The sequence below is a fragment of the Tripterygium wilfordii genome, chromosome 6, assembly GCF_013401445.1.
Source record: "Tripterygium wilfordii isolate XIE 37 chromosome 6, ASM1340144v1, whole genome shotgun sequence".
In the NCBI taxonomy this organism is placed as follows: domain Eukaryota; kingdom Viridiplantae; phylum Streptophyta; class Magnoliopsida; order Celastrales; family Celastraceae; genus Tripterygium; species Tripterygium wilfordii.
In genome coordinates, this window is record NC_052237.1 from 6,920,265 (window position 1) to 6,933,316 (window position 13,052).

The 13,052-nt window shown below is 35.9% G+C and overlaps 1 protein-coding gene across 1 annotated transcript; it reads right to left on the reverse strand.

Annotated features, from left to right (window-relative positions):
• Window positions 1-930: 930 nt before the first annotated feature.
• Window positions 931-3,003, reverse strand: LOC120001036 (5-amino-6-(5-phospho-D-ribitylamino)uracil phosphatase, chloroplastic-like). The gene has a single exon (XM_038849250.1). It carries the CDS (start codon window positions 2,348-2,350, stop codon window positions 1,202-1,204), a length of 1,149 nt encoding a protein of 382 aa, XP_038705178.1. The 5' UTR covers window positions 2,351-3,003; the 3' UTR covers window positions 931-1,201.
• Between the last annotated feature and the right edge of the window lie 10,049 nt (window positions 3,004-13,052).

Here is a 13,052-nt window from a genome sequence, read left to right on the forward strand (position 1 = left end):
ATTATTCACTTCATTCATTCACGTATTACATTTCTCTTCATATAACTCATGTCTAACTAAATCCAAACTAACCACTCTCAACACACGGAAGATACACAAAGTGATAGCCTAACCAATTATTTTAGCGCAATTAAAAATAAATAAAAAGTTCGAATATAACAAATGCAAACAACATAGTATATGTAAACGATCCGCGATTGCGTATCAAAAGATTCAAACTTGATCAAGTAGTCTTTCAATGCTTGCCATCACAAGTGAAAATTAGAAAACAATACAATATAAGAAGAGAGGTAAACTTCCCTTGGAGCAAGAATAGCAAGCAAGATTCAATTGAGGTTGCTTTCTTGGCTTTGCAACACAGTTGAGAAAGAATCTTGGCAATGGATAATCTGCAAAAATGAGTCTTCCTTATAACAGATAGATGCTTCTTGTGCAAAGAAAGGGACGAAACCACAACCTAATGCTGTAATGCAAGGGGCCAACTGCCTTGAGGAACACAGTTCTCATCTCTGTAGGAAAGTATTGGGCAGTAGCAAACCAGTGGAGAGAACCCAAAGGACATAATAGGCAGGTCGGTTCAATGAGTTCAATCCCACTAGGTATCATTTAAAATGTATGGAAGGAAGGAATAAAAGAGCCTCAAGGGAACCTAAGTAATAGTTGAGAACTCACTCTCTTAAGCATTTTCTGCTGCTCAAAAAAAAAAATGTATGGCATTTTGTAATATACAGAAATTATAGAGAACCAATGTGAAAATATAGTTTTTTCAGAAATTCAAACACTACCAGCTAGTATAAGAGAGAGTACATTTCTAGATATTATCAAACAATGCATAAAGGATATGACACAATTTCCACAAGGCCAAGTTGGTAATTTGTTATGATCATTCAAAGTAATTGTTGATTCCTAGGAATGGACAATATCTGTGGCTTTATGCAAGAAAAGCAACACCAAATGGGTACTCGGATATTCATTTATCTGTATTTACACATTTACATACATGATAACACCATCAGGTCCATCACAGTCCAATGTGGACTGGCCTTTTCCTTCTCTATAAAATCTACCCCTCCCTTCTTCTTCTTTTCATGTTGTACAAAGCAGGGATCAAATGGCTCACAATAATACTACGAAAGCCAATACAGATTATTATCACAAAGAATTTGATGAAGCACAAGTAAGACTGTACAGATTGTGATCGTCACCAGAAATTGTCATCAACTCCCACAGCGATTGATGGGTTATCTTCCTCCTCCTCTAGCTCCAACTCTGGCTCTCCAGACCCAAATTCAGTTGTTTCGATGTCAGCAAGGTTCTTCAGATCAACCACAGAAAGCTCATTTAAACGCCTGACCACCAGGTCTGCCGCCCCAAGCTCATACACAGGATGCTTGCTAGCAACAGCTACGCATTTCATACGCGCATCATGGGCAGCCTCCACTGTTTGATTAGAGTTCCCAAACACAATACAGCGTTCAGGTATAAATTTTAGAAGCTGCGCTGCATAACTAAACATCTCTGGATCAGGCTTTCCCCTATGAACATCCTCTGCTGCAACAATTGCACTGAAGTACTCTTCAATTCCAATCGACCCAATTGCAGTTTCAAGAGTCTTTCGAGGGCGAGTAGAAACTAGCGCCATTGGTATTTTGTAATGCATCAGAACATTCACAAACTCCTGAGACCCAGTTCGTAGACTGTATATTCCACCTTGCAAAGCTTGATAAATTTCTTCCTTCCGAGCAGCCATTTTTCTCACCTGCACTGGGTCTCTTGACCAGCAAAGAACTTCAGAAATTGCCTGCTCGTTCTTCATGCCCTCTATTCGTTTCAAAATGAAAGTGGGAGGAGAGGATTTTCCTTCTTCTTGGGAAAGAGCCAGCCATGCTTGCTTCTCAAGATCAGGATTTTCTTCAACAATAACTCCTTCCCATTCAAATATGGCACCTAACCAACCACAACCCATCCTTTCTTGTCGAAGCAATGGATTATGTAATGATGGGTCATCTGCTTTGTTCTCTGTTGGCCACAACCCTGGTTTTCGATCAACACCCGCATCAGTGTCAATCTGGTAGTTCCAACTTTGGCGTATTTGATCTTCCTCTCTAGATGAATAGGCTTCCTTTGTCAGCTCCGTAGCAAGAGCCTTGACTCTAAGAGCATTCACTACCTTGACTTTCAGTCTAGGTACAGAATGCAGAGGAGAAACAATTTTTCTGCCTATTAATTCTGTTAAAAGGAACCCACAACTATCCAAAGATTTCTTCTTGCAAGTCGCATTCCTAGAAGGAATCCCACCACACAGTGGCCCATACCCAATAAGTAATGTCGTGGCAATTGAGCCCAACATGTTTAAACGTGACAACAGCAACTAGAAATTCAACTTACAACTAATTCAATTTTCTCTATCCTGTCTCTTGGAGTTGTGGAACACAACCAGCCCAATTTGGCCTATATTAATATCTAAAAGCCCAATCGCAAGAGATAATCAAACTCAATATACATACACCAAATTCCAAACAAGAACCGATGAAAGATGAAGAACAAAACCAGTATTCTTACCACAAACCCCCAACTTTATCACCAAGAAACCACCATAAGTATCCCTTTCAAGCCAAACCAGGTATAACCCAGAAAACCCCGCCAATCAAAAGCCCCAACTTTCAAGGAAAAGTAAAGCAAACCGAAACCCAGATAGTAGAACAAAGTATATACCGGCCAACGATTTTGATTTTTGACCAATAAAATCCTAATTAGAGGTTTGTATATACAGGGACGAAAGGATAACGAAGAACCTGGAATGGAATCAAGCGTTGATTAAAGATTGAACAGCTGAGATGATTGAAAAAGAGACAAGGAGCTAGATTCTTCGCGGAAAGGATTGGTATGAATCTCTCTCTTTCTTGTTGATTCTTGAAGAAGAAGAGAAGAAGACGTGCTTTCGTATTTTCTTCTCTTTATTTTTATTTTTATTTCTGTGGCTTATAGTTCCTTTGGAGAACTGGAGGAGTGTATATTTAACCGGCGATGCCGGCGCACCTAACTGATTGCATGTACACGTGTCGGTGACATATTCCTTCGTGGCGCAGACGGGTCGGATTTCGCTAGGTTCAACTCTTCATGTTTAATCCGGTCCTTTTTGACTGCACAATAATTCCAATTAAGCTTCAATTCTAGAGACAATGCACGAGCCACACATTAATCCACGTTGAAAAGTCAACCTAAGGGACCAATGGGCTAATGGCACGTGTTATGCAAGTAAAGAGTAGAACGTGGGATCAATTACATGATCCCACATTCTCACGCCAAAGCTAGGCGATCGACCTAGACCTCATGTCCAAACTAGGGGATCGGCTTGGAGCTCACGACTAAGGCAAGGGATTAGACGTTCCAATCTGAACCCTGATACCATGAAGAAGATTTCACAATTAGTCATTAAGGGAATAAATCCCTTCATTTAAGGAGAATAGGCATACGAGTAGAAAAAAGCTCAAGGTATGTGATTTTTTTTTTCTATTTACAAAAATACTCACACTTGTTACAAGATTGTAACTGAATGTTGGAGCGTTCTCGATCATCATCGTAGCTGTCAGACAAGCTGACCTTCTTGTTGCAGGTGATCAAGAATTGAAGTGAAATTTTTATATTTTATTGAAGGATTGGAGTTCAGGAGTCCATATTGCATTGAGTCCCAAGAAGGTAGGATTCTTGTTTTACAACTGAGAAACCCTATATCATATAAATTATTGTTGCATTTAAATAATATATTTTGGATAGAATAATTAGTTGAAATAAAATGATTTTGTTCATCCATTCGAGTAATTAAAACGTTTTACAATTGGTAAACTATATAATTGACATTTTGCAACAAAAATAAATCTATTTAAACCATAATCATGGGAAAGCACATAAACATGCTCTCGAATTTTCATATACTTGTTCGACTATGTGATTTGTGGGTTATTGTTTAAGCTGATGATCGTGCACACTCAAAAGTGATGATAAAATCTTCAAAAAAAAACCCTTCAATTCCACCATTCTATGTTATTTGCCTATTTAGTACAGGGGTGTCAAACATGTGGCAACACCACTAGCGATCTACAAAAGAATTTAGAAATTACATATAAAATAGATTTTTCACAACTTATAAGTTATTACCAATTATAAACTAAGGTTGGATTGTTATTTTTTGAGGTGGAGAACTCTCCTTTTGGCTAGTTTATCCACACACAAAAAAGCAAAAAAAAAAGGTCTGGTTTGAATAAGCCTTTCAATCACACAAAAAAAATTTATAATATCATTCATAAATATATAAAAATAGAATGCAATTTACCTTTTTCCTTCCTAAACTTTAAAACTTTTACAATATTAATTAATTAATTAATTAATTTTTCTCTACCAAACCAGCATTGAAATATTTTAAATTAAAAACATAGTGAATAATAGGATATAACATAAAACTTCTTTTAAGTACGCTCTCTTAAGCCAAGGATGTGAAAAACTAGCATTATCATGTTTGGCCCTTGGGTAAGTATATATAGTGACCCTTGGGTCTCACTACTTCACTTGTGGCCATTGTGCCACTCAAAGTATATTTGAGTTTCATTGGATCATATCCAAGTCCACTCCTATCCAAGTAGTGTCTTTGTGAGGCCAACAATAAATCTAAAGACTTGGAACTCATAGAAAATTTAGAAAATTGAATTTCTAACATCATATTCTTTTGTTTCATCCCATCAAACTCAAGTTGCAAAGAAGTAGAGTTATTCAAAATTATGCATTCGTGTTCATCCCATGTTTCAATTCTTCTTTTAACTCATGCACCCTAGCATATAAGGTATCAAAGTCATGTATCTTTGAAGTACTACAATCTTCCCTATTACTACTAGAAGCATGCATCGACAATTGCTATCTAAGAGATTCATTTTCCTTCACTAACGCATCAAGTGACAAACACATATCGTCATGCTTTGCATTTAGTTCGACATTTTTAGCATGCAAACTACAAATCTCATCTAAGTGTGATTTATCAATTTTACCAAGCAAATATATTTCTTTTCTAGCATGCTTGTATTTAGAAATTAAAGCACCATGATCATCACATAATTCATCATAAGTAAGGAGTGTAGAATCATTTACCAATTACCATATCAGCTGGAGTGGATGATGATTTTCCTTCCTTTGCATAAGACATAGATTGGTCTTGATTTCTACCTCTTCATCACTTGAAGTCTCCTCCACTTTTGTCACTAGGCACACATCAACATTTGCCCTTCATACTTTCTTTCCAACATTTCCCAAATTTCCTTTGCATTTGTACACCCGGAAATGTGGTTGAGTCCTACTGACTAAGAGCAATATGAAAGAGATTAATAGCATAAGCATTTAAGCACACTAATCCCATGTCATCATTTGTCCATTCATTTCTACTCTTACTAGGACAATGAGGACCATCACTAACTATCTTCCATACATCTAAGCCTCTAGATCTAAGAAATGCTTTCATTCTATTTTTCCAAAATGGATAGTCACCATCAAGTATAGGTGGCCTATCTATAGAGATGCTTTCAACCTCAACATTAATACTTGTGTAAGCCATAGCTAAGGTGGTTAAACCCAGAATTAGCTACCAATTGAAGGACCTAGGCCACACATGGGTGAATTGTGTCCCCAAATTCCAATAGGTATCCTCTTAGATCAAATTGAAACATGTAACGAATCAAATGCACAAAACACTCAAGTTTTGGTCCTTCACCGTGTGTCTTAATTTGATTTCAACTAATCTGAATTTATATGATGTGAATGATTACTATCAAGTTAAGATGATGATATGATACTCTATAACATAATAGAATCAAGATTGATCAATAAAGACTCTAATGCAAGCTCAAGGCATATTTGGTATTCAATGTTTAAATGTCAATTTGAATTAATTCAAAGCATCAAGTAATCCTATAATCCTCTAAGCCTCAATGATGAATCAATCTCATGCACTATCCATCAAGAAAGGGCAGAAAATTAATTTTGCAATATGTGATCAAAGTGACCCGAAGTTCAAAATATATCACAAACTAATTTTAAGAAACAAGTGACAAGTATATGACAAGCAAGTATATGTCAAGCAAGCAAGTATAGTATGATAAAATAAATATAAAGAGTAGGGTTCGGGGACTTCACCAAGTCCTTCTACGTCCACTCCCTAAGCATCCTTGCTTAGAAGTTCAATCCACCAGGGTTGTGGTTTTCACAAGAGCTCCACAAAACTCAATACATCCTTAAAACTCACCAAGGGTTTCAAGAACTCCCTCAAACTCAATCTCAACAAGGTTTATGCCCAACAAATGGACTTTTACAAATAGGGTTCAAATGGGTTCTCACAAGAATAGCACTAAGCTAATGAGATGTGAAACTCTCTCAATACAACAAATATACCTCTTGGGTACGATAAGAATTTTGAGTATATGAGGTTAGAAAGAACAACATAGACGAAAGAATCGGCAGCCCAAGTTCTCACACTCCAAATGATGCATGACACCCATTTATGGTGAGAGACAAGAATTTGTATCCCATGATTTCCTCCTTGAAATAAGGTATATGATCTCTCATATATTTTGACACAAAAGTCTTCTCAAAAGCTTCCCTTGAATTCAACAATTTTCCTTGATGAAATAAGAAACATAAAATCTTCTTTTGTATTCAATTGCCGCCGGCTAGGGTTACTTGAATTTCTTCTTGTGACTTTGAGTCTTGGCTCCATAGAATCATGAGAATCATTTAGGAATGATCTCTCTTTGAAATTGAGATTTTGGTCACTTAATGTAGTAGAGAAGATACCTTGAAAATCAGCTCTTGATAAAATATGAAACTTGTTGTAGATTTTCTCTTCAAACTTGTATGTCAAAGTCGACACATATGGCATCATCAAAGGCACGAAAATCATCTCCTTTTTAACATGGAAATCTCCTTGATTCTGCATTGCATAATTGGAAGCAAGATCGGCTGCAAGTCCTCTCTCTAATAATGGAAATAGTCATTCATGATTTTCTTTGATTCTTCTTGTGCTAATTTTCTCTCCATTTGCATTCTAACTGCCATGATTTAGGTCTTGCAAAGATGGAAATTCCTGCTTTTTAATGTAAAGAAATCGGTTCCTTCTTTATTTGGTAAGAAAATCATCTTGGTAATCTTCAAGAAGTCTCCAATGTCAAATCTCTTCATATAGCAAGTAGATCATCTCCTTTGCATAGTATCTTCAAGTAATTTTGTCCAAGCATGTAAGGAAACAAATCAAGTTGACATAATCTTCAAGAAGTCTTCTATTTTAATTTCAAAATTCAAACGGCTGGCTCCCTTTAATCCCTTGAAAATTGGCTACTCGAATATGGCAAGTAAAGCTTCTCCTTAATTCTTCAAGATACCTTCAAGTCTCTAAAATTAATAAGACAATAGAATCTCTTTTAGTGCATGTATTGACCATGTAAGGTAAGTCTAACTTTAATGGTTGTTGAATTAAATAATCTCTAGTTGAAGCTTGATCACGCCGTTTCAATAAATGCATTTCGCCTTTAACTTTACTAGGGATGTGCAAATGGGACCATAAACCGAACCGGTCGGTCCGTTTTGGTTTGGTCAACTGACCGTAGTTTGGTCAAACTATTTGAATAATCGAACTGAACTGTAGTTACTGGACGGGTTCATGGTTACATATTTTTGAAAACCACGATTAATCGAACCGAACCATATATATATAAATAATAGTTAAATATATATAATTGTAAATGTATATTCATCATTCATTTTATATAATTATTTAAGTAGTTATATATTAACTAATTAATAATATTTCTATGTCTAGAACTCTAAATAGATGAAATTTGAAAACCTAAAAAGTAAAAACAAAACAGAAGAGGCCAAATCGTGTTTCATGTCTTAGCCCTAAACAAAATATCACTTCCCAGTCCCCACCGTCTCATCACAGCACCCAGCTCCAGCTGTCAACTCATCGCGGGTCGCCTCTTCCTCTCGATCTAATGGGTAGACTACTCACTGCTTCACTTTGGCGAATCACTACTTTACTCTTTACTTTCGCGAATCGCAAATCCAGCACGACACTATTATATGTCTTGATTCTTGAGGATTTCGTCAAGGATTCTCTTGCTTTCTATAATTATTTTCTTTGACTCTTTGTTATTGAGATCTCTTTCCTGGTTTTCGTCAAGGATTTCTTGAGGATTTCGTCAACACTCTTATGTGTTCCTAGTTTTTTCCATTTGCTTTCTGTAGTTATTCTCTTTTCTTTCTGTAATTATTCTATTTGCTTTCTGTAATTCCCATGTCACATGTTGATATTTCGATGTTTCATGCATTGTACGATGACCATTATAGGGGAAAGTAGTACCGAAACCCCATCCACTCAAACACCTATGTCCAATGAAAGCATGAATCTGAGTTTAGTTGATAGTACAGTAGACCTGGCAGAAGAAATGGAAGCTGCAGAGCCAGAAACGCAAGCAGAAGCTGGAGAAACACGGGCAGAAGCTACAACACTCCTGCCATGTGCTGGTAAACTAAAATCAGAGGTATGGAAATATGTTGACAAATTGGTGGTAAAGGATAAAGGACTTAGGGTTGTATGCAGCTATTGTAAGAAGGATTATTCATGCAACACCTCCATAAATGGGACTTCCACCTTATGGACTCACTTACATCAATATTCATGTAACACCTCCATAATTTTGGTTTTGGATGACTGTACTAAATACTAATGCTTGAATTTCTCTCTTGCTTGATTTTGCTTGAACTTTGTCATTTCAAACTATGAATTTTTCTTTATTTTGTTTCATTTTTAGTGAATCAGTGATGGCCTTGAGTTTTTATAAAACGTTAATTTGAGTTGGGTTTGTATTTAGTTAAATATAGTTGGGTTTTTGTTCTTAATAACTAGAGGCCCAACATTGAGGCCCATAACGGCATAACCTATAAAACCATAACCAGACCGAAACCGAACCGACTATACCAATTAACCATATCACCGGTTTTGATGGTTTATGGTTTGGTTTCATAATATGAAAAACTATTACTAGTGGTCCGATTAATGGTTTGACCCTAATGGTCTGGTTAACCGGACCGTGCACAACCCTAGACTTTACCAACTTGGCACCTTTCATAAATAGGTTGAACTTTCTAATTTTAGAACAACCTCTTCTAGTGGATTTAGCAAGGTGCTTAGGTATTTCTTAACACATCCTAGGTCTTCCAAGACCATTCTTGGACTGCCGAAGAGATTTAAGAAAATCTGAACATGAAATAACTTAAGAATGCTTGTAATCTTGTTTGAACTTCATGCTTGAAACTATAGGTTAATATAGTTCAAATAATCTATCTTTGCACATAGAGTATTATAAGCATAAGCATTTAGCAAATGAATCGTTGAATCAAGATGTAATCATAGTAGGAACATTAAACATGTATTTTGGAAAGCAATCATCAAAACATACTTTTTTACATTTTAAGACATATTCAAGTTAAGCATGCTCACACACATTTTGGCACACAATCATCAAAAACACAATGTTGACCTGAACACTAAGTCTTGGTCCAACACATTCATGCTTTGAAGCACTTTCATCATCATTATAATACTTTCATCCATAGTTTTAATACCCTACCGTGTCATTGGTCCGATTGCAAAAAACGTGAATCGGCATCACCAGTGATTTTTTGCCAATAAAATACCGTCTAAGAGGTTGGATTGGGCAATAAGAGGTTGGACAGGTGGTTTTGGAGAAAATCGTGAACCGATGGTTTTGGAGAAAAAATGTTGGTGATGAAAATGGGGAGGTAGAGAAATTGATAGAACGATTGAGAATGGAGATTAAATGAAGAGAAGAACATTAGCGAGAGAGGAGGAGAGTGGATGGATGGATTGAGGGGGGAACCGGTGCATAAGTGCACCGGTTTATTGACCTGTTCATTTATACACCGTTGATCGAGTCACTTTAATCTGATGGTTCATAATAATTATTTTATTATTAATTAATTTTTTTTGTCAATTGAACTGTTCCCATCTCTCTTATCAAAGTAAATCTCGAAACTTCTTCCTCTTCCTATCTCTCTCTTATGAAAGTAAATGATATCTCCTTGATCTTGAAACTTCTTCCTCTTCTTTATGAAAATAGCCATGAAGACTGATTTCCTTTTATGATTTCTGCAAGGGATTGACTGAAACTTCTTCCTCTTCTTTCTTGTATGAATCTGACAAGTGAAAATCCTTTCTCCTCTTTACTCTTGAGAGATTGCTTGTTCTGATTTCCATGGCTGATTGCATCCTGAGGACTTTCTTGATTGGCTGATTTTCTCTTGCTTCTGCAATTTAATTTCTCTCCGTCGTTGTCTCTACTCCCGCCCAGCTGTGCTTCTAGATCTAGGCGAAATCCAACAAGGATTTCCAAAATTGACCATGGAAAACTACTAAGAAAGAGAAGCAGTTGATAAAAGATGTGGGTCTTGTGACTGTGTAGATATCCCTGGAGTAGGACGAGCAACGTCGACAAGAAGAGAGGAGAGATGGAAACGCGATTGTGAGAGAGGTGAGAACTAAGAAGTGAAAAATACTCTTTTAACTAACAAAAATTAAAATAAAAATTTTGGACCATCAGATTAGAATAGCACAATCCGACGGTGTAAAAGTGAACAGGTCAATAAACCGGTACATAAGTGCACCGGTTCCCCCCTCAATCCTGGATGAGTTGGGGTCTGTAGTAGCTATGAAGGAGAGAGATTTGAAAAAATATTTGACCCCTTTTTGGTTCTTGGAGTAAGTGCAAAAAGGAGTGGAGTTGTGTAGTGGTGAAGCTGGTCAAGTGAAGTGTTATGTGGAGGTGTGCCTCCTTTTTGATTGATAAGACAATTTTATAAATATAATATATAAAATAAAGTTACAAAAACATAAACTCTACCCTAAGAAAAATATAAACTTCATATTTATATAATATATAGTAGGACCTAACTAGCATAGCTATATTTACATACTATATATGTAAATATATATTAATTTATTATATATTATAAACTAGCGGTTTGATCTTCGTCATACCGGTTGAACCCCGAAAACCTTGAACTTTCAACCTATACGGTTTGATGCACTGTACGGTTTTGGTAGAGCATATGTCCCTATCTAATATGCAGACTTATAAGTTGTACCAAATAGACAATATGTATCTTCTTGATGTTGTGTTTCAATAATATTAGACATAGATGGGGAGATAGATCACTACAAGAAACTACCTTATTTATGACACTTTGGCGCGGCGCTTATCAAAAAGCGTTGATGCTTTACTTTATTTTACGGCACTTTATAAACAAGCGTCGTTACAATGAAACACATACACGACGCTAGTTATAAGCGTCGTACAAATGTCCCTATATCAACGCTTTTGTAAAAAAGCATCGTTGACTCAAAACAATTCGCACCAATTTCGTTGTCGGGAATTACACTGCGACACTTTGAATAAAAACGTCGTCAATCATCCGACGTTTCAAGAAGAAAACTCCGTAATTCAGTTTCTACTTAGCGACATTTATACAAAACATCGTTAAATGTTATAGTCGTTCTGGTATATGTTATAGCTTTAACAACGCTTTGCAAAGCGCTACAAATGAATTTAGATTTAATTATTTTCTCAACTATTCATTTACGATACTTTAGAAGCATCGTATATGTCTAAATTAGTTATTTTTTTTATACATTTATGGTGCTTTTGAAGCATCGGTATAAGAATAAAATATTTACGATGCTAACAGAAGCGTCGTAAGCACTTTCTCGTGTCAATGGAGGCCAAACCTGTCGTCGAGATCCCGGTGCTTTTTTCTCATTTACGATAGTTTTAAAAGTGCCATTAAGTATTATATGTAGCTACATTTATAAAAAAGTGTTGTAAGATCATTAGTGGTACCTTCAACAACAACGCTTGTTCGACGTTTATTGTAGCACCGCAAACTACCTTTTACGACGCTTTTTTACTCTTTCACGGCACTTTTAAAGCGTGGTTATAGACATCACTGTTGTAGTGAATGTTGATTTCAGTCACTCTTCAATTGTAACATTCAAAGAATTTGAAATGATCACAACAACTTGTACTTGCAATGGATGTTGATTTCAGTCACTCTTCAATTGTCACATTCAAAGAATTTAAAATGATCACAATCACCTATACTCAATTAGACTACATTAAACTTTAACTAGTTTTGTCATATTAATATATTATGCCCATTCATTCATGTTTGGAGCACTTTCATCATCATTATAGTACTTTCATCAAATCTTATAAAATCCATTTTTTTATTACTACTCAACTTATGTTTTTTTAGGTCGTCTTCTTGACTTCCTATTATCTCCTATACATATTCTCTCAATTATGCTTATCAACACATTGTTATCTTTATGTTGTGCATGTCCATACCATCTTTATTGATTTTGTCACAACTTATCTTCAATTGGTGCTACTTCTATCTTATATCTAAGTTCTTATTTATTATCCTATCTTCTCTCGTGTGACCACATATACAACGAAACATTTATATTTATGCTTTAGAATACGTTGTATGTTAAAATGCTTCAGTGATTCAATGAGCTTCTCTTCACGCTCGTATTCTCTCTGCTTGCTTCATCTCCTCTTGACTTCTTCCTGGTGCTCTCAAAGCTTCTGGTTCATCTTTGATTTCTCTGTTAGTCCCTAGCTCGGGTCGATGTTCCTCTAAGAAGTGTTTGGCTTAGACTTGTTCTTATTTGGGCTAGTCAGCTTATTTATATATTTTTATATCACATTTCAACAAAGGTGTGCGGGTCTACACTATTGTTTAAACCAAGGTATGCTATACTTGGTGAGTTGGTGTGCTGGTGAACACGACTGTTTAAACACAAGGTATGCTATATATATATTTTTTCCTATTTTATTTTTTTATATTATGATATCCAACATTCAATTTATTCAAAATTTAAATTTCATCCCCTTAATTATTCGTTCATTCAATTTAATCGTTATTGAAATTTC